Below are 22754 nucleotides of genomic sequence, written 5' to 3' on the forward strand. Positions count from 1 at the left end.
CAGGAGGATACAGACAGTTCGAGAGGTATGGTTAGACATAGAGAAAAAATAAAACATTTTTACATAGAATTAAGCATAATGGTTATGGCTCTAGATTGCATGAAAAAGCTTTCAGGTGTTTGAAAAATGCTAAATTCTCCAACCACCCTCACGTACATTGTGCCCACTCTGATGTTTGGGGTGCATGACACCCCTGAAAGCTATTATTATGAGCCCATCCTCCACAATGAAGGTGCCACTAGCCACCTGTGGTCAGCACAGCACCCAAGTCTGTACTGTACACCTTCTGAGAAAGAAGAGAGGCATGAGTCTGTCTGTATGAGCTTTCTACTATAACTATTTTAATGGCTCAAACAAGCACATCTTATACAGGAAGCGCTTCTCCTTGTCCACAGAGGGCTCAGCAAAGAAACTGCTTGTTTTGCTTTTTCACGGTGAGTAGACATCCACTGTCCTTTCATATTTTATTCTGGATAGCATCAGAGAGGAATGAGACGGAGAGACAGAGGAGAAAGTGTCAGGGTAAATGTCAAACCAATACCAATGTCTGGACTCTGCAGTACCACTAAACCAGATTGGCAAAAAGGATCTGCTTGCTTCTATTGCACATTTTTCCTCTGATGATTAATTTCTAAGCGCCTCAAACTGTTTCTGGATCAGAATTTCATTCTATTCTACATCATTTTCAAATGGTAACATTCACATCAAACATTTGTCTCATTTATTAGTTCTGTTACAAGCTTTGATTTTCCGTTTATGTTTTGAGGTTGGACTTTAGTACGTATAGCTCATTAACATGTAGGGCACACCGATTGGTGTCACCTCGTTAGTCAGTATGTGTTACACCTGTGCTGGCCCAGGTGCTATTTAAGAGTGGCTGGGCCAGTGCTCCAGTTTTCTTGATAGATGCGGAGGGTTAATGCCTTTTAGTTGGCGCTCCCTATTTAGATTTCTAGACAAACAATCCTTTGTGATTTTGTTTTGGTCCACCTTTTTGTTTTGCTTCCTTTCTTTAAGTTTAGTATGGGTTTTCTTTTTGTTTGCCTCTTAGTGGGCAAATGTAGTAGGTACTCATGGTGGGTGTCTTTTAGGTTCCAGTCGTTGTTGCTAGAGTGTCTTTCAGAACCCCTCCTAAATGTAGCAAAATGCTACATGTCCAATGAAAACGTCTGGTATCCAGTGAAATAGATAGGATGTAACAATTGAGACATTACTCTGCCTGCTACCCCATAAGTCTGCATCCCAAATGATATCCTTTTCCCTATATAGTGCACTACAAAGGGGACAGTAATGCACTATATAGGGGATAGGATGACATTTGTGATGAACATTATGGCTTTCTGTTGAGCTGCCAGCAGTACTATTTACTCAACCTGTTACTGGCCAGTGAAGTAAAATTGCTCCTGTTCTGTTTTCTTTATTACAGTTTGAGTTTAAAAACGGCAGGCTCCCAATGGGTTCCACATCAGTGAGTTTGATGAGACAATTCTCCCTCTGTGTGTGTGTTAGTGCCTGAAATACTGAACAATTGCCTTGAAGCAATGTACACACACATGCCATTGGTTGTTGATAGCTCTTCAAGGCTTCTAACAGATGAGGTTAATAAAACCAATCAGTCAATGTCTGGGTTCAGATGGACCTACAAACAGTACTGTTACAATGGTACAAATAGAGAGATTCAAGACCCTCGTAAGACATCACAGTAAAATAGGATGTATTGCAAAAGTAAATAGTAAAATGGTGGTGTACTGGGAAAGATGGGTTAGTGTGTGCAGTGTTAGAATTAAGATTATTGATTGATTGATTGATTGGCCGATAAACGTGGAATTCAGTATTAGGAAAGAACTCCCCAGAGAAGCAGAGCGGAAAAGGTAGCAAGTTAGTTTGCTTTTTTGCTGCTAGCTAGCTGAAGAAAAATGTCTAGCTAACGAACCCCAAAGATAAAAATCAACAGTCCACCAGCAATGATACCAGCCACAAGTGGTCAGATTGACTCCTCAGTACAGGTGCTATTAGCTGACAGCTAACGTTAGCATTAATCACTAACTTACTAACTGCTAAACTTAGGTTAGAAAACAAATAGATAGATAGTTTTAGGTAGTTACACACAAAACTGCTTATATCATTCAGAAAACATGTATTTCTTTTGTAGAAAATAAAAATGTGTGATTTTCAAATGGGGTTTTTCGCAACTTAAACAGCTGCCATCTTGCATTTTTTTGATTGATCCCGCCTCCTTTGAAGATTCTGCCGTTTTGATTGGACCCCAAGATGGGTGGCTGCTCAGGGCAAAAAGGTAACTGTATAGCAAAAACATAGCTAGAGGTAAGTACAGTTTTTTTTTTTGTACTAAAAGGCTGGGAAGGATAAAACCACAGATGAAAGGGGGAAAGTATTTTAATAAAATATGAAATGTACTCGCTGCAGTACTATTGAATTATCGATATTAGTGCCCACCACTATTTATCACCGTCTACTTGCATAGACATCAATACTGAATTGTTGGACAACATGGAAAATTCATGTGTGTTGATTAAATTAAGCCAAACATGTCCCAGGTTAATGTATTAGACATTCTACATTTGTTGCTAAGATAATTATCTGACAAAAATGTATTAATGATGTGCGCACTTATAATGAAGCCAAGCGTGTCAAAAAGGACGTCTTACGCACTCGTTGTCAATGTTGATATATGCCATAAATTAAACAGTATTACAAACATCAGAAGGAAATACCTCACATCTGCCATGGATAAAAAATAGCCTAGTAATATAATTGAATAGACCCATATATTCTCTATGTGATCAAGAAACCGATTGTCTCCCTGACATCTCCTTCCTTTCCATTGAGTTAATGTCAGCCCATAAACACCCCACAGCCCTGGAATTAGAACTATTTTTGTGGAAGCCAGGCACTGAAATAGGCCTAAATGATGTAAATGTTCTCTGTGTCTACAGAAGGGTCTACAACACGAATAGACTCATAGGAATCCTAAAGAATAATGTTTACTCATGGTACTGTTATTAAAGGTATCACCTCCTTGGCACAGATGTCAATTCAACATGTATTTAACCAGTGTGTGCCCAGTGGGCATGTGCAATATTCATGAATAAAATGCTGCATCATTATGCCTGGTAATATGCCTGGTAATAGACTATTTGTGGTTTCCTTTTCTATATCAGAATAGCTATAACTATTCACCAATATATATGAAAGCTTGTATGGCAGAAATACTTAAATAATTGATTAATCGGACAACAAAAATGTTTTTGGCTGCAGTCTCAATGGGAACAACTATCAACTGCTTCTCTTATTCACAGTTAGAGAGAGGATCAAACAGGATCAAACAGACTTAATCCTGACTCCTGGCCCGCATGAACATTGTTCAAAGGTCTCTGTAATCCCCAGGCACGTGGCCCCTTTGAATCCATTCATAAAAAGTGGAAATGGAAAAGCAATAAGGTAAGTTAATGAATGTTTTATCAAGGATCAGCTCTCTGGGTGTGACAAGATAATCCTTTCAGATTAAACAAGCCAAAATGTCAAATACTGCTTTTGGTTAAATCCAGTCAGAGCACATTGATTCCCAGAGGTCACACTCCCTCAAGAGATAGATGGCATGCTATGTTGCACTCCATACACCTGCTCAACACACACAGACACACACACACGCACACACACCACATGTACACACACAGAGGCTCCCTCATAGAGATGGCATACTATGTTGCACTCCACACACCTGCTCACCCCCTATGTTTCTTCATCCTTTGAGCCTCCAGAGAAGTGGGTGTTATTTTGTTGGAAGTTTATTGTTAAATGGAGCCATCTAGTGGCCACGTTTGATAAATGTTCTGTACGTTAACCTTACCAGTGCAGTAGAATTTCCCCAAACATTTTTAGCAGCTCGACTGATCTTCTGCTAGATGGCAACAGAAAGAATACTTTATTTTTGAGGACTGATTACATTAAATTTTTTGTAATAAGTGTCTGTCTCTTAAATTATAATCGATGTATATGGGTCTTTGCAAATACAAAAGGTGACTTGATAGTTGTAAATCAAACATTTGTATGTGTTTGTTTTGTTTCAGCTGTAATTGTGTGAGTAATTTGTTGGTACAGCCACAGGAAAAGGAAAACTAAGAAGTGTGCCTTTAACCCTAAAAGGTAAAAGAATGTCATGATTTCGCAAGCCTTTTTTTGATCCTTCTGGGGAAAAAAAACATTTCAAGCATTTAGTTTCCAACAAATATCATTGATTTCTGTGTTAAAATGGAGGAAGTAAAAATGATCTCTTTTGTACACTAGTGCAGTGTATACGAACTCAATATGGTTTACAACTTACTATTGAAAGTTGTAATAGTAGAATGCACAAGGTGAAATTTCAAAATTGGGTAGTGCATCACCAGTTTTCCTATTATCATGTTAATCATTGCATACCATAGAGTTATTTATAACTTGTCAGAAATTTCCAGATCAACTAGCCCATGTCAGCAAACGTTTTTTAGCTAGGTTTTTAGCTCATAGATTTTGTAATAATGTTCGAGTCTCAAATGTCATATGCATACACATTAAACATGACAAAATTTATAGAATTGCAAGAAAATTAGGTTTAAAATTACTGCATTTTCTCTGCACCTCATGACAGAATGTGTAGAATTGCAGGAAATAAGCTTTAAATCTGCAACACTTTCTCTCCGCCAACAAGAGGGGTGTGAACAGTGCTTATGCCCATACAAAACAGACGTAGAGCAGGGGGTTGCGGGATGTTTGGGAACCCCTGTACTAGTGGTGCATGTTTAAAATGTGGAATCAATAGTGAACTTTTTTATTAAAGCACCACATTTGTCACAGAGGTAGATGTATAGTGCCATCAGAAAGTATTCAAACCCCTTCCCTTGACTTTTTCCACATTTTGTTGTGTTACAGCCTGAATTTCAAATGGAGTAAAGAGATTTTGTGTCACTGGCCTACACACAACACCCATAATGTCAAAGTGAATCATGTTTTTAGACATTTTTACAAATTAATTTAAAAATAAAAAGCTGAAATGTCTTGGGTCAATAAGTATTCAACCCCTGTTTGCAATGAGGTACTAAAGTAAAACTGCAAAAGATGTGGCAAAGAAATTAGCTTTATATCCTGAATACAAAGCATTATGTTTGGGGCAAATCCAACACAACATATCACTGAGTATCACGCTTCATATTTTCAAGCATGGTGGTGGCTGCATCGTGTTATGGTTTTGCTTGTCATCGACAAGGACTAGGGAGTTTTTTTTTATAAAAAAGAAACATAAAATTGCTAAGCACAGGCAAAATCCTAGAGGAAAACCTGGTTCAGTGTGCTTTCCAACAGACACTGGAAGACAAATTCACCTTTCATCAGGACAATAACCTAAAACACAAGGAGTTGCTTACCAAGACGACATTGAATGTTCCTGAGTGGCCTAGTTACAGTTTTGACTTAAATCAGCTTGAAAATCTATAGCAAGACTTAAAAATGGCTGTCTAGCCATTTTCAGCAACAAACTTGATAGAGCTTGAAGAATGTGCAAATATTGTACAATCCAGGTGTGCAAAGCTCTTAGAGACTTATCCAGAAAGACTTACAGCTGTAATCAGTGCCAAACGTGATTCTAACGTGATTCTAACATTCACACTCAGCAGTGTGAATACTTATAAAAACATGTTTAACTTTGTCATTATGGGGTATTTGTTGTAGATGGGCGAGAAAAAATATATATTGAATCAATTTTGAATTCAGGCTGTAGCACAACAAAATGTGGAATAAGTCAAGGGGTATGAATACTTTCTGAAGGCACTGTACGTACCCTGAAAATATATACTGTAGATATTGACCCACACCGGTATAACAAAAGAATTACTCAAAAATGTAAATACATATTTGGCATCCAGGAAATGTCTCTACACCAAGTTGAGTCTCCTCTTTCAGATGTAATTGGAACTGAGTTGACAGCCCATAGTTCCAAAGTTCTAGCTAAAGGTCTGATGGCACCAGCAGGCATTTCGCCTATTTCAGGAGTATCGTTATGTCAGATTGGCTCAATCACCAATTTCTCAGCCTCTGAGTATAACAGAAACACAACACTTTGAATGAACAACAGACAAATGTTCATAACAAGTGGCTATGGATGAAATTTATCAAAATATCTATTCAAACATGAAAAACACATCTATTTTGAAACATGAAACGTTACTATAAAGGTGTGTGTGTGTTTTTAAGATATGCTTACGTTGGGGAATTTAAACCATTTTATTGTGTTACAGAGGTTTAATAAAATAAAATAAAAGTGTTGCTGTTTGACAGAAAGTGTATTTTTGCCATTTTCAGTTTGGGGTCAAAAATGACCCGTTGGCACTTTCAGGGTTAAGGATTTCTGTGGCTCATCACTGGCCTGCCTGCTAACAGGGAATGCTCTCATAAGGTGTGGCCTGTGGCTTGACATTGAAAGGCAGATCATCTCTCTTGGTGTCTAACACTGGTCTAGGTCTCAGATACACTCTTAGAAAAAAGGGTTCCAAAATGGTTCTTTGGCTGCTCCCATAGGAGAACCCTTTTTGGTTTCAGGTATAACCCATTTGGGTTCCATGTAGACCTCTGTGGAAAGGGGAACACAAAAGGGTTCTACCTAGAACCAAAAAGGGTTATTCAAAGGGTTCTCCTACGGGGACAGACGAGGACCCTTTTAGGTTCTAGATACCGTATTGTTTTTCTACAAGTGTGTACAGGTGACATATATCAGGCTCAGGCTTCTACATTATGTGGTAATGCTGTGGCCTGTGGGCAGAAGTTGTTACAAGGCAGGACTGGTCATTACTGTGACAAGTCAAAGACTTAATGAGGCACTATTAAATATACACTGAGTGTACAAAACTTTAAGAACACGTTCCTAATATTAAGTTGCACACCCTCAAAACAGACTCAATTAGTCGGGGCATGGACTCTACAAGGTGTCGAAAGTGTTCCACAGTGATGCTGGCCCACGTTGACGCCAATGCTTCCCACAGTTGTGTCAAGTTGGATGGATGTCCTTTGGGTGGTGGACCAATCTTGATACACACAGGAAAATGTTGAGTGTGAAAAACCCAGCAGCGTTCTAGTTCTTGGCATACTCAAATCGGTGCACCTGGCACCTACTACCATACCATGTTCAAAGGTACTTCAATATTTTGTCTTGCCCATTCACATAGTGAACAGCACACACACAATCCATGTCTCAGTTGTCTCAAGGCTTAAAAATCATTCTTTAACCTGTCTCCTCCCCTTCATCTACACTGATTGAAGTGGATTTAACAAGTAACATCAATAAGGGATCTTAAATTTCACCTGGATTCACCTAATCAGTCTATGTCATGAAAAGGCCAGGTGTTCCTAATGTTTGATACACTGTGTAGCTTACTAGTCTATTAGCTAAATCCCTATAGCAACTCAGAAAGTATTCAGACCCCTTGACTTTTTCCACATTTGGTTACGTTACAGCCTTATTATAAAACGTATTAAATAAAATCATCATTAATCTACACACAATACCCCATAATGACAAAGTGGACTGGTAAACAACATTTTTGTAAATTGATACCTTATTTACATAACTATTCAGACCCTTTGCTATGAGACTCAAAATTAAGCTCAGGTGCATCCTGTTTCCATTGATCATCCTTGAAATGTTTCTACAACTTGATTGAAGCCCACCTGTGGTAAATTCAATTGATTGGACATGATTTGGAAAGGCACACACCTGTCTATATAAGGTCCCACAGTTGACAGTGCATGTCAGAGGAAAAACCATGCCATGAGGTCAAAGGAATTGTCTGCAGATCTCCGAGACAGAATAGTGTTGAGGCACAGATCTGGGGAAGGGTAATAAAAAAAGTATGCAGCATTGAAGGTCCCCAAGAACACAGTGGCCTCCATCATTCTTAAATGGAAGAAGTTTGGAACCACCAAGACTCTCCTAAAGCTGGCCGCCCGGCCAAACTGGGCAATCAGCGGAGAAGTGCCTTGGTCAGGGAGGTGACCAAGAACCCGACAGTCACTCCGACAGAGCTCCAGAGTTCCTCTGTGGAGATGGGAGAATATTCCAGAAGGACAACCATCTCTGCAGCACTCCACCAATCAGGACTTTATGGTAGGGTGGCCAGACGGAAGCCACTCCGCAGTAAAAATGCACGATAGCCCACTTGGAGTTTGCCAAAGGGCACCTAAAGGACTCTCAGATATTGAGAAACAAGATTCTCTGGTCTGATGAAACCAAGATTGAACTCTTTGGCCTGAATGCCAAGCATCACGTTTGGAGGAAACCTGGCACCATCCCTACGGTAAAGAATGGTGGTGGCAGCATGAAAGATGAACAGAAAAATGTACAGAGAGATCCTTGATGAAAACCTGCACCAGAGCTATCAGGACCTCAGACTGAGGCAAATGTTGACCTTCCAACAGGACAACGACCCTAAGCACACAGCCAAGACAACACAGGAGTGGCTTAGGGATAAGTCTCTGAATGTCCTTGAGTGGCCCAGCCAGAGTCCGGACTTGAACCCGATCGAAAATCTCTGGAGAGACCTGAAAATAGCTGTGCAGCGACGCTCCCCATCCAACCTGACAGAGCTTGAGAGCATCTGCAGAGAAGAATGGGAGGTAGAAACTCCCCAAATACAGATGTGCCACGCTTGTATCATCATACCCAAGAAGACTCGAGGCTGTAATCGTTGCCAAAGGTGCTTCAACAACCTACTGAGTAAAAGGTCTGAAAACGTATGTAAATGTGATATTTCAGTTTTTTTATATACATTTGCAAACATTCCTAAAAACCTGCTTTTGCTTTGTCATTATGGGGTATTGTGTGTAGATTGATGAGAAAAAAAAACAATATAATCAATTTTTTAATTAGGCTGTAACAACAAAATGTGGAGAAAGTCAAGGGGTCTGATTACTTTTCGAATGCACTGTATTTCTTCATATTCAATGAAGGAAACATATGCCTCTCAATATGCAAAAAGCTGTATCACTCATTTTTAACATATCTCTTCTCATATCTCTCTTGTCTCAGCTCCATTCACACAGAGCAGGCAAATGCACAGTTCACTGGCACAACAAAGGTGTTATAAAAAGCATAATAATAGAGACAAAGATTTTATTTAGAGTAAATTGACATCTAAAAATAACAGTTTTGTGGATTGTAGAGATGATGGGAGGTTTCCTCTATTGAGGAGCTACCCCTGGAAAAACACAGTGCAGATTGACCCTGGTTTGTACTCATGTTAATCTAACAGCTCTTCACTGTGATTGGGCTGAATTCATTCCTCTTAATTACGCATCATTTGGCTATCTTTAATTGCTTTCCTAGCAGCTGTCCAATAAGCTTTGGCAGCAGACAGCACAGTGGAGAGCAGCAGACCTGGGTTCAAATAGTATTTTAAATGTTTCATATACTTTGAGCATTTGCTCTAGCCTGCCTTGAGTGCCAGGTAAGCAGGGGGTTACAGTTTTGGGACTGTTCTATTGATCCAGGCAAGCTCAATCAAGCACGGATAAAGTATTTTAAATTATTTCAAATAGTATTTGAACCCAGGTCTGGAGAGCGAATTAAATCTTGAGCCTGCAGTGCATTCAATCCACTGCCCAAAGAGGAGAGATGTGTATGTGTGCTCAATCTGCTGCCCAGAGAGTAGAGAAGAGGACACATAATCAATTCCACTGTCTTTGTTCTGCCTACTCAACCCTGTGAGTCCAGTGGGCTTGAAATAAAACAGTAAGATTCAGTCATTATGATGGATTTCTAAAGGGTAATGAAGACGAAAACAACAACAATATGCTATTAATGTGTTACAGAGTTACCATGACAGAGAAATATTCTGAATACTGACCCTGTAACACCATAGGTTACTCTAAACTAACCCATACTGTATGTAACATATGTACAGGTAACTGCCAAAATAATGGAAACACTACAGTAAATGAGGGTTCTGGTGGCTGTTTTCTTGGCATGGTTTAGGTCCACTCAACCCCTTAGAGGGCAAGGTAAATGTCAGTAAATACTCAGCCATTATTTATATCCTGAAGGGAGTGGATGACAATGCCCCCATCCACAGGGCACGAGTGGTTGATGAGCTTAAAAACAATATAAGCCATATGCCATGGCCGTCTCAGTCACCAGATCTCAACCCAATTGGACACTTCTGGGAGATTCTGGAGCGTCGCCTAAGACAGCGTTTTCCATCACCATCAACAAAACACCAAAGGATGGAATTTCTCATGGAAGAATGGTGTCGCAAACCTCCAATAGAGTTCCAGACACTTGTAGAATCTATGGCAAGGTGCATTGAATTTGTTCTGGTGGCTCATGGTTGCCCTATTAAAAAAAGTTATGTTAGTGTTTACATTATTTTGGCACTTAACTGTATATTATAGGATATTCCTGATTTACAATATCTTCCTCAAGTCTGTTTTGATTGTTTTCTGTACGTGATGTAAATGAGTCCTGTCATATGTCCAACCCCAGCTCTTATCTGACCAACTTGCTTTGAATAAGGAAGATTTGTAACTTTAATTCCTGATGATATAATATATTATCTTGAAAGAGAAAAGTATTTTAGAGACCTCAGCTGTGTGGGCTATGACATTGTGCAATAATGGGATTCAATTTGACTGGTGTTTTTGAACAGGTGAGAACAGGGCCGTGCACAGACATTTGAGGGGGCAAGTGCTAAAAATGTAAAAAGGGCACCCACTGGCGGAGAAGTGAGGTGGCTAACTTGACAATGTCATAACGACTAGCGGGCAGTGGGTTCAGAACAAAACGACAAAAACTGTATCCAAAAAATATAATTATACCACCACCCAAAAGGGCACGTGGTGAGTGGGAGGGCAAAGGGGCAGATGCTCGAAAAATGACTTCAACAAGATGTTGTGCAAGCTGCATGATGTTGTCAAAGTCTCAGAGGCCACTATGCAGCTTGCCAACTCCACTTTGGGTGTGTGGCAGGGTGCAACAAGGTCCTGTGGGTCTGGGTCCCAATGGAAGGACTGTGTTTATGTGCTGCACTCACTATGGGCATTGTTTAGTAGGCCTAAATGTTGAGATAACAGAAAACTGACATGAAGTGGTCAACATGTTAGCCTAAACCTTTGGAAATACAGTCTGGGTTGACTGGAAGTCACTAGGCTTTTTAGCATACAGTTTTGAAGATTGTCCATGCAGTTTCAAACACTGGTAATGACACACTCAAAGTTCCAAAAGGGTTCTTTGTGGAGGGACAGGGTTCTACCAAAAACTGTTTTGATGTGAATAACAATTTTTAGAAGACAAGGGTTCTTGATAAGGTAAAGGGTTCTACCTAGAACCTTTAACACCATAAGAACAGTTTTGGGAAGAAAGGGTTATTTGATTATTCTTTGGAAGGCAAGAATTATTATTTTTAAGGCAAGAAGGGTTATTTGGAAGGCAAGAAAGGTTCTACATAGAACCATATATCATATATCCAAACATGCTCTATTGTAGGGTGATTTTATACATCACTTTGCAAGCCAGCATAATGTGACTTGCAGGCCTGATGTGATCTGTAAACCAGGAGTTTCCTAACACCACTGTGTTAGGGTATAACTAGGTCCACAAAGAAAGGCCTTGCGATATATGTAATGTATTGTCATAAAGAATGTCATTTTAATAAGGCTGGCGGAACTGTTCATAGAGGGTTCTAGGAAGAACCCACCAAAGAAAAAACGGTCATATAGGGTTCTAGGTAGAACCATATTCAGGGGGTTCTATGAAGAACCCACTATAGAGGGTTCTAGGTTCTCCCTAGCACCGAAAAGGGTTCCCCTATGGAACAAAGAACCATATATGGTTCTACTTAGCACCTTGTTTCTAAGAGTGTAGGCTATATCTATAGGGAGATAATGAGGTCTACGTGAAATCGTGTTTAGGCTACTACAAACCCTCTGAGGCTCATCTTGCTTTTATTAAAAAATAAAGGTGATACCCTACACTGTAAAATGTTACTGCCTAACTCATTAAAGAAATTGAGTAGTGGCTACTCAAACATCTCTAATGGTCAGTAGAACTTAAATCATAAAAGTGGTACTAACTCATATGTCAATATGACCTTTTTCACTTAATGTTTTTCAGCACTGTTAACAAATGTTAAGTTATTCAGTATATTTAACTTTATTTATTTGTGTTCTGCTAATGTTAAGTTATTGTGTTTTTACACGTTATGATGATTTAATATTTTAAAATCAATCTAACATTTATTAAATAAGTTGTTCTTACTTGATTCTATTATGTTTTAAGTTTTTACTTAACATAATAAAGGAGTAGTCAGTCACATTGATAGCTGAGTAACAATTACTTGATGTATCTGTGTTGTGCTGATTATACAATTCAACTTTTTTTGCAAGTGATGAATACTTAATAGTGCTACATGGCTCTGTTTTTAGAGGATTGAGGGTCATTCTTTTTTTTAACTTTATGATACTTTTATACAATGTTGTACGCATGTTTGAAGAAAGATAAGTATATTTCTAAAATAGTATTAAGCAGTTTGTTGTGCTATGAGGTGTAATTGCACATGATGAACAGATATCAAAAACGCCAGGCAAATTGATGTTCAATAATGAGACAAGCCATTCTCACCATCAACAAGGTCATGTGCATGCCTCTTAATGGCAGAGGATAATGCAGCATCCTGTAACATACTGTAGCCGTGGGAAGTAAGGTTGCTTTCTTTCACAAAAGTAATAGTCCTGTATTAGCGTATATATCTATATCCGTCTGTACAAATTTGTTTACATCCCTGTTAGTTAGCATTTCTCATTTGCCAAGATAATCCATCCACCTGATAGGTGTGGCATATAAATAAGCTGATTAAACAGCATGATCATTACACAAGTGCACCTTGTGCTGGGGACAATAAAAGGCCACTCTAAAATGTGCAGTTTTGTCACACAACACAATGCCACAGATGTCTCAAGTTTTGAGGGAGTGTGCAATTGGCATGCTGACTGCAGGAATGTCCACCAGAGCTGTTGCCAGATAATTGAATGTTAATTTCTCTATCATAAGCTGCCACCAATGTCGTTTTAGAGAATTTGGCAGTACGTCCAACCGGCCTCACAACCACAGACTACATGTAACCACTCCAGCCCAGGACCTCCACATCCGACTTCTTCACCTGCGGGATCGTCTGAGACCAGCAACCCGGACAGCTGATGAAACTGGCTTTGCACAACCGAATAATTTCTGCACAAACTGTCAGAAACCGTCTCAGGGAAGCTCATCCGCATGCTCGTCGTCCTCACCAGGTTCTTGACCTGACTGCAGTTCGGCATCGGAAACGACTTCAGTGGGCAAATGCTCACCTTCGATGGCCACTGGCACGCTGGAGAAAAGTGCTCTTCATGGATGAATCACAGTTTCAACAGTACGGGGCAGATGGCAGACAGCGTGTATGGTGTCATGTGGGTGAGCGATTTACTTATGTCAACGCTGTGAACAGAGTGCCCCATGGTGGTGGTGGGCTTATGGTATAGGCAGGCATAAGCTACGGACAATGAACACAATTGCGTTTAATCAATGGCAATATGAATGCACAGAGATACCGTGATGAGATCTTGAGGCCCATTGTCGTGCCATTCATCCGCCACCTCATGTTTTAGCATGATAATGCACGGCCCCATGTTGCAAGGATCTGTACACAATTCCTAGAAGCTGAAAACGTCCCAGTTCTTCCATGGGTTCTGCATACTCACCAGACATGTCACCCATTGAGCATGTTTGGGATGCTCTACATTGACGTGTATGATAGAGTGTTCCAGTTCCCTCCAATATCCAGCAACTTCACTTTTTTAAGGTATCTGTGATCAACAGAAGCATATCTGTATTCCTAGTCATGTGGAATCCATAAAATAGGGCCTCATTTATTTATTTCAATTGATGGATTTCCTTAAATGAACTGTAACTCAGTAAAATCCTTGAAATTATTGCATGTTGCATTTATATTCTTGTTCAGTGTACTTTAACTATTGAACACTGGAATACTTTGAGTTGGGTTACTCCAATTGTTCTAGGCAACGGTTTTCCCCCCAAAAAATGTTAGCAGACCTAATTACTTTCTACAGTTTATAAAAAACAATTAAAAGTTGTAGTCTGTCAGAGACAATGTGAGTGTAAAAAACATTATGAACACCTGCTCTTTCCATGACATAGACTGACCAGGTGAATCCAGGTGAAAGCTATGATCCCTTATTGATATCCCTTATTGATCACTTGTTAAATCTACTTGAATTAATGTAGATGAAGGGGAGGAGGTAGGTTAAATAAGTAGTTTTAAGCCTTGAGACAATTAAGACGTGGATGTGTGCCATTCAGAGGGGGAATACGCAAGACAAAATAGTTAAGTGCCTTTGAACAGGGTGTGATAGTAGGTGCCAGGCGCACAAGTTTGTGTCAAGAACTGCAACGCTGATGGATTTTTCACACTTATCAGTTTCCCCTGTGTATCAAGAATGGTCCACCACCCAAAGGACATCCAGCCATTGGAGTCAACATGGGCCAGCATCCCTGTGGAACGCTTTCCGACTCCATATTAGGAAAGTTTTCTTAATGTTTTGTACACTTAGTGTAGGTTAAGTTGAAATATTGAATGAACTGAATGACATTATACATACCTGCATAAATAATTAAATCTTTTAAATCGTAAGCCCTTTATTGAAGTGCACAATATATGTAGTATTTAGCCTACAATATATAGAAACTTGACTCTTTTGTTCTCTATTCAGCGCACTCACATTCACTCTGACTACAGGGTAAAGTTAATGATGCGTTGATAAGGGCAACGAAAGTTTCAGCACTTGCCTTCTTCGCTGATGACAGACACCTTCTGCATCTCTCGAGCGACCTTTTGAACCGCATTTTTAATGACGGCGCTCGGTCCAGCTTCGGTCAGGTGGTCCTCGTTCTCTGCTGTCCAAACCGGTTCTTCTCGCTCGGTGACTATGACCGAGACAACTGCCGTTTTCCGTCGCGTGAGGGTCGAAGAGAGAGTGCCCATGTAGAATACGGAATTCCCCGCCGAAACTTGTCAACATGTGAGAGGTACAGCCTTCCCGCGAGCGAAACCTCACAGCGATAGAAAGCCCATGGCCACACCTGTTGGATGCAATATTCGCCTGTGGATTTTTTTCTCACAAAATATGGAGCATGCCATACAGCCTAGTTGTAGCCTAGTAGTAGTTTCGTGGTCTCACTTCTCAGCTCGCTGCTATTGATGTTCAGTAGTCTAAACACAGTTGTCTTTTCTACCACAGCATCCTCTCGATTAGGCTGCAATATTATAACCGCTCTTATTAGGCTGCAATATTAGAACCACTCTTATTAGGCTGCAATATTAGAACCGCTCTTATTAGGCTGCAATATTAGAACCGCTCTTATTAGGCTGCAATATTAGAGCCGCTCTTATTAGGCTGCAATATTTGAACCGCTCTGTTGTGATTGAACGTGACAAACATACGCGCCAACGGCATTTGGCATTATTGTGCCCTATTCAAACATGTGAGTGGATAGTCAGATTAATATAATAGTTCGTTGAAAACGTTTACATGCTTTGCGAGAACGACTCCCTAATGATCCTGTTTACATGGACACATCTGACATCAGTACCTGATGGGACTTTTGATAAATGCAGAAAATCGCCAATCAAAATAAACGTTCTAACACAGTAACCATGTTATTTTTGAAAAGCATATTTGATTCTGAATTCGGACATATAAAGTCTGGACATAAACTATTTCTAAAATGCATACTTTCATTTTTTGTGAACTCACTTCACTCGCGCATAAGAGGGAGATTTGCGCTTCTGGTGCTGGCACATGCGCAGATCAAATACACCGCTTGAACTCCGATTACTCTGTCTAGATGTCCTAACAATTCGAAAGATTGTTCAGAAAACCAGGTGTTTTAATCGGCGTATGTTACCTTCGATTTTGACCTTATGCCGATTAGATAAGCAGAGTAAGGTGTTTACGTGACTATTTACATACTCTGCTTACTGCCACAATCAGGTTAATATCGAATTATTAGTGTGCATGTTAACATACTTAATGTGTAGGCTAATAATAATGTTCTAATCATCAAATTACACTGCTTTGACGATGTGTGATATTAAGCCCATTAATCGAGTGCATCTGTCCAAAGAGTTTAGTCCTGTCTAAGTAGCCTATAGCCTACTAAATGTTATATTACATGATTATAACATGTTTATAAGTGGTTATTATGCATGAGGACATAATACTGCCATTGTAATCAGATGTGCTTTGTTGGGGATGTAATTAATGTCACGATAATCAGCCAACAAGGATAGAATAGGATAGAATAACTTTATAAACTCAATTGAATGGAGATAAACATTTCAGTAGCAATATTTTATTCAAACATATTCTGAATTTACACACACACATTGATCCAAAGGGTGCATTTATGCATTAATCAACAAAGGTTCTTGACAACGCAATTCACACTAGTTCCCGAAACATATATTATGTTGTAAATGTTAGCAGTAGTCTAGCCTACATTGAGTATTGAAGAATAATTAACTAGAATAATTATATGTTTACATTCTAGAACAAGAGTTCATAACATTTTATCAAACATGTTCATATAAAAGAATTTAACATTAATAAACATATTTCAATCACCCACAATCATAGTAATTTTTTTTGCAATAAAAAAACAACATTTTAAACTTATAATAATAACATTAAAAATAATGCATGTCTGTTACAAAATCATGGAAGTACATTATAACATTTAAAATCTAGCCTGCAGTATATTATTATCTTAGTTTACTCAACGTCGCATAGATCAGGGGTTTTCAAATTTGGTGGAAATATTTTTGGGGATTTTATGTGAAAACATTTTTTTTATGAATATCGCTGCTACAACAGAATACCATCGTGGATACTATTGTTAAGTCTCTGCGTCCAGTATGGAGGACGTTAGAGGTCATTTCACGAGCCAATGCTAACTACCGTTAGCACAATAACTGGAAGTCTACAGGAACCGTTAGCATGCTAGCTCGTATGCTACCATCTGACTCTGGGGAAGTAGATAAATGGCTTCATTGCCAAAATCTCGAACTATCCCTTTAATATGATGCTAATTACCAGGGTTTTTTCTGTATAAAAAATTCTTAGGCCGCAGTTTCGGGATGGAAACAGTTTCAGTGTCAACTTAAACTACCAAACCCAGATAGAAAGCATGCAGAAAAGATATTGAACTATGTATAGTTTTAAGTAGTAGCATTTTTGAGAACTAACAATCAAATAAAAGCTAGACAGTCAGGGAGAATCGAAAATAACAGGGCACATGCACATTGATTTAATAATGTTTGAGCAGAAGCACACAGCGGTAGCCACGGCAAAATGCATAGAATTGCTGGAAATTAGCTTCAAATCTGCTAAATGTTCTCTCAACTCAATGGAAAAATATGTAGAATTGCAGATAATTTGCTTCACAACAGCAAGTTGAGTCAAGTTTACACTTCCAATGAACTGTGGGGAGGTCCAAATAATTAAACAGTCTACCAAATCTATTCATTTAAAATGGATTACTTATACTTGCAATTATCATTCACCTGATGATAAGACAAGACATTATTTTACTTTTTGCTAACAAATGATGGGGGTCCCGGGGTTGTCGGTTTGCATGGGTGGGGGACCCTGGGCAAGGAAAGTTTCTGAAATCCCTTGCCATAGATAACATACAATAAATAATATGTTAAGACAAAGTAAGGATGTCCATAATATTTCTTAAACCAAGATTTAAGTTAATAAAATTAAAACTATATTAAATAATACAGTTTAGTCAGTTTTCTCTAATTTTCACCCCACATATTTTGGTACAAAAAAGGAAAGACTCAAAATGAACTTAAGAATTGTTGCACAGACATGGTTCATAAAGTTGAGAATTGTATATGTATACCTTTCTTAAATTCCATTGTGGCTTCATACCACCCTCAGTGGTTTATAGAAATTGATAACAGAGATGTTTAACTATTGAATATCACTGGACCCACAGTGTATATTGACAGGGCATTGTAGGGCTTTTGAAAAAATGGCGTCTAATGAACACCTCAACATGATGTTGGGGTACCTTGGGTATTAGGGGTCATAGTAAGATCCAAAATTACACCCTATTCCCTATATGTTGCACTACTTTTGACCAGGGCCCCAGCGCATTATACTGTATAGGAAAATAGGGCACAATTTTGGACACATCAGAATGGCCTCCTTGTGAGAAACAGTGGCTGATGATGAAATGCATTACTCTGGCCCTGGAGGTGTTGCGGTTGTTGCTTATGCATAGCCCACACCATTGGCTTCTATGCCCCCTTTCGGTTTGAAACCTTTCAACTGTTCAAGAAACCCTGGGTTTGGGCACGTGGCTGGCCGAGCCGATTTCACCAAGGTAAACGCATCATTGAAAGGCTTTCCTTCCGTGGACATCAGGTATCCAATGACGACCGAGGCTGACCTCGAGACTCCAGAATTGCAGTGAACCAACACAACTCCTTTCTGAGGGGGAAGATGAGAGAAACAAGCCTTATGTTAGTAGAATGTGCACAAACACACTTCAGCCCAGCTTGAACAAAAAAAGTAATCAGGTGGTCAACTGAGGGACTTAATTAAAAAAATGTGTTCCTTACCCCAGGAAACCTGTTCAAGTGTCCTGGAGTAAGGAATGTTTTGGGGGAATATGATGCCTTATGTCAGTTTAGTGCTATCCAGTCCAAAAGCATGAGACCTGATGTGCTCAGCTGCTTTAAATTTGAACCCCATGTCTTCAATTCACACAGGTCAATCTAATAAAATACTTTTATGCTAATCACACATAATGGGAAAATTACAAGCTATAAGGTGATAGAGTTACTCTCCCACTGTCACGTCTGTCAGAATGATTGGACCAACGCGCAGCATGGTTGTAGTTCCACATCTTTTTATTCATAGTGAAACGTTGCAATACACCAAATACTAAAAATACAAAAACAACAAACTGTGACGCAGAGAGGAAAACACACTACTCAAAATTAACAACCCACAAACCCACAAACCCTACTTAAATATGATCTCCAATCAGAGTCAACGAGGACCAGCTGCCTCCAATTGGAGATCAACCCCCAAAAAACCAACAACATAGAAATAGAAAACCTAGAACACAAAACCTAGAAATAGAAAACAAGAAAACCAACCAAACACCCCCTGTCACGCCCTGACCCATCTACTATAGAAAATGACCTCTTACAAGGGTCAGGACATGACAGTACACCCCCCCCCCCAAAGGTGCAGACCCCGACAGCACACAAAAACCCCCACAACAAAACAACCACAAAAACACAAGGGGAGGGTAGGGAGGGTGACAAAAGTCTATGGCGGCTCTGGTGCTAAACCCAGAACCTTCCTATCCCTCTGATCCCCCAGCAACGGAGGTGGCTCCGGGCGTAACCCTCGTTCCGCCCGCAGATCCCTCCGCTTCTGTAACACCGACCTGTGGATCATTATTAGAAGAATCAGACTGTAGATCATTCCCGGAAGCTCTGTGCTGCGGAGCGTCGCTGGAGGCTCCGGGCTGAGGGAGCGTCGCTGGAGGCTCCGGGCTGCGGGAGCGTCGCTGGAGGCTCCGGGCTAAGGGGGCGTCGCTGGAGGCTCCGGGCTGAGGGGGCGTCGCTGGAGGCTCCGGGCTGAGGGGGCGTCGCTGGTGGCTCCGGAATGAGGGGGCGTCGCTGGAGGCTCCGGGCTGAGGGGTGTCGCTGGAGGTTCCGGGCTGAGGGCCGTCTCAGTAGGTTCCGGACTGTGGGCCGTCTCAGTAGGTTCCGGACTGTGGGCCGTCTCAGTAGGTTCCGGACTGTGGGCCGTCTCAGTAGGTTCCGGACTGTGGGCCGTCTCAGTAGGTTCCAGACTGTTGGCCGTCTCAGTAGGTTCCGGACTGTTGGCCGTCTCAGTAGGTTCCGGACTGTGGGCCGTCTCAGTAGGTTCCGGACTGTGGGCCGTCTCAGTAGGTTCCGGACTGTTGGCCGTCTCAGTAGGTTCCGGACTGTTGGCCGTCTCAGTAGGTTTCGGACTGTGGGCCGTCTCAGTAGGTTCCGGACTGTGGGCGGGGAACGGGGAACTGTCGCCGGAAGCTCTGGACGGGGAACTGTCGCAGGAAGCTCTGGATGGGGAATGTGACCTGGAATCCTGATGCGTGGAACTGGCTTAGGTGGCGCCAGACTGGTAACACGCACCTCAGGACGAGTGCAGGGAGCAGGAACAGGACGCACCGGGCTATGGAGGCGAACTGGAGACCGGGCATGCTGAGCAGGCCTACTCCTTTCTGACTGAATGACCATCCTCGCCCTACACCAGTGAGGAGCTGGCACCGAGCGCAACGGGCTGTGAGTGCGTATGGGCGATATATTGCGCATCACACCATAACCCATTGCTCGTTCATCCACTCGCTCCTCAGCACGCCCGCTCCGTAGAAAACCAAGAAAACCAACCAAACACCCCCTGTCACACCCTGACCCATCTACTATAGAAAATGACCTCTTACAAGGGTCAGGACGTGACACCCACTTAGCTAAAAGCCACATGGATGCTTTGATTAGGCAGTTGGAGTTACCCCTGCATGGTATCCCAGATTACATAGGGAAGTAAAAAGAGCCACTGACCTCCATTCAACAGAGAGTGGAAACTTATTTCCAATAGGCCCAGTCATTGTAATCATAAACCTTTGGTGCATTTGCAACATGTGACAGTGTCAGGTTGTTTCGTGATAGGCACAGCGATTTGGTAAAAGGTTGTATAGCAAACAAAGGGCCACCAGTGATAAGATCTTTCTACAACAGGCTAAATTATGCATGGTGAAAACTCAGCCATGTATTATTTACTACAGTGTGGATACAGAGGTAGGGAGGATACCTAGATACCTACTGGTAGGGAGGGAGGCCTTGCATTGGCTCACTGCTGTCCAGTATCAGATATATGCCAGGTCATCAACTTGAACACTCAAAGAAATTACTATTAAAGTAAAGTCATTTTACCTACAGTATGTACTATATACAGCAAAGTGATTATCAAATCAAATTGTATTTGTCACATGCACCGAATAAAACAGGTGTAGACATTACCGTGAAATGTTTACTTACAAGCCCTTAACCAACAATGCAGTTCAATAAATGGAGTTAAGAAAATATTTACAAAATAAACTAAAGTGAAAAATAACAATAACGAGGCTATATACAGGGGTGCCGGCACCGAGTCAATGTGCGGGGGTACAGGTTAGTCGAGGTAATTTGTACATATAGGTAGGGGTAAAGTGACTATGCATAGTTTCTCCTTGATATAAAACATCTGATTATTAACGTATACCGCTTTCTTTACAACCACCACATCATGGAGACCGGTATCAATCATAAAAGTTAGGAAGTGTAAGTAACTTTCATGATGTGTCACCTTTCATGATGAGTAGGAATGTTGAAACTGTCAGGTAAGATGAATGCAGCGAAAGATACGGTATTAAAGCATAAAAAGAAAGAAAACCGCAAAAAGGAAACTGGATATTGCAGCCCCCAATTAGACTACATTAGCCTACAATGTTGTGAAAACACATACAACTTACCTCTGCATTTGCTTGGTCTATGAATGTTGAGCACTCTTGGAAATAGGATGTTATGTCAGTATCAGGAACGTCCAGAATGCTCAGTGTTTTATAAATGAACAGGTCTGGAAATGCATTTTCAACACCATAGGCTACATTCAAGATGTGGGACACCTGAAATGGAAGAAGAACATCTATGAAACACCAAAACAAGACAGAAAATTGTATTAAATATAAAGCTTATCTCTATTACATAAAACAATACCTTATATTTTCTCAAAGTGCCAAAGTCATGTGCAGCATCTTGTGAGCCTACAACAAGAAAAAACAACCATCAAATTGTGAGCCTGTAAGAAATTGTTTTAAATTGAAATATTTTTTACTGATCATAGATATTTTTATGATATTTACTTCAGTAATGATAAAAATGTTTTTTTTTTTCAAAAACATGAGTTTAAACTGTGTAAAGGGAAAAAATCCAATGTGTTTACATGCAATAATCCAGTAGATTCAGTCTCAGAGACAACAAACTGAAAACGTAAGGCCTCATATCATACTGACAGCTACAGTATGTGTGTCTGTGTAGGCACCTGTCAATTATCCCCTGTCAATAACACACATTTCATCGACATCCACTCACCTAATAGTAAATATGGTTTAATAACTCCAACTTGTACGTCCCAGCTGTTGTCCTGTACATAGCCACATGCTGTCTCAGGCTGAGTTTTATCCTCTACAACATGTATAGTCGACCCTTTCCATGTCTCAATAATCCTCCTGCCGCTCAACGTCGTCACGCGGGTGCATTGCTTTCTCAAATTGGTCTTGGAAAATGTCTTGATTTCCTGGGCAAGAGACTGCATCGCCTTTGTCTTCTCAAAACAAAGCAAAGGAGAAAAAAAGAATCCAGTGTTAGATTGATAGAGTGGCAGACCAGTCTAGGCTACTCCATTGGATGTAATGTTCACAGTGCCTAGCTCCTGGTTCAAATGGACTCCTGCATGTTGATGGGCAGGTTTTGTCAACTCCAACTTGAAAATTGAGAACTCAGATTAGTCACTCAGGCTTTATGGGGGACCAGAGTATTTTTCTAGGCGTC

General features: G+C 40.4%; 1 protein-coding gene across 1 annotated transcript; it reads right to left on the reverse strand.

Annotated features, from left to right (window-relative positions):
* Positions 1-16465: 16465 nt before the first annotated feature.
* Positions 16466-22675, reverse strand: dusp19a (dual specificity phosphatase 19a). Its single transcript, XM_014173645.2, has 4 exons — positions 22296-22675; positions 21921-21967; positions 21677-21829; positions 16466-18594 (listed from the first exon to the last, which is right to left on the reverse strand). Exons 1-4 carry the CDS (start codon positions 22516-22518, stop codon positions 18376-18378), a joined length of 642 nt encoding a protein of 213 aa, XP_014029120.1. The 5' UTR covers positions 22519-22675; the 3' UTR covers positions 16466-18375.
* Positions 22676-22754: the final 79 nt, after the last annotated feature.

The sequence above is a fragment of the Salmo salar genome, chromosome ssa25 (genome assembly GCF_905237065.1).
Source record: "Salmo salar chromosome ssa25, Ssal_v3.1, whole genome shotgun sequence".
Lineage (NCBI taxonomy): Eukaryota > Metazoa > Chordata > Actinopteri > Salmoniformes > Salmonidae > Salmo > Salmo salar.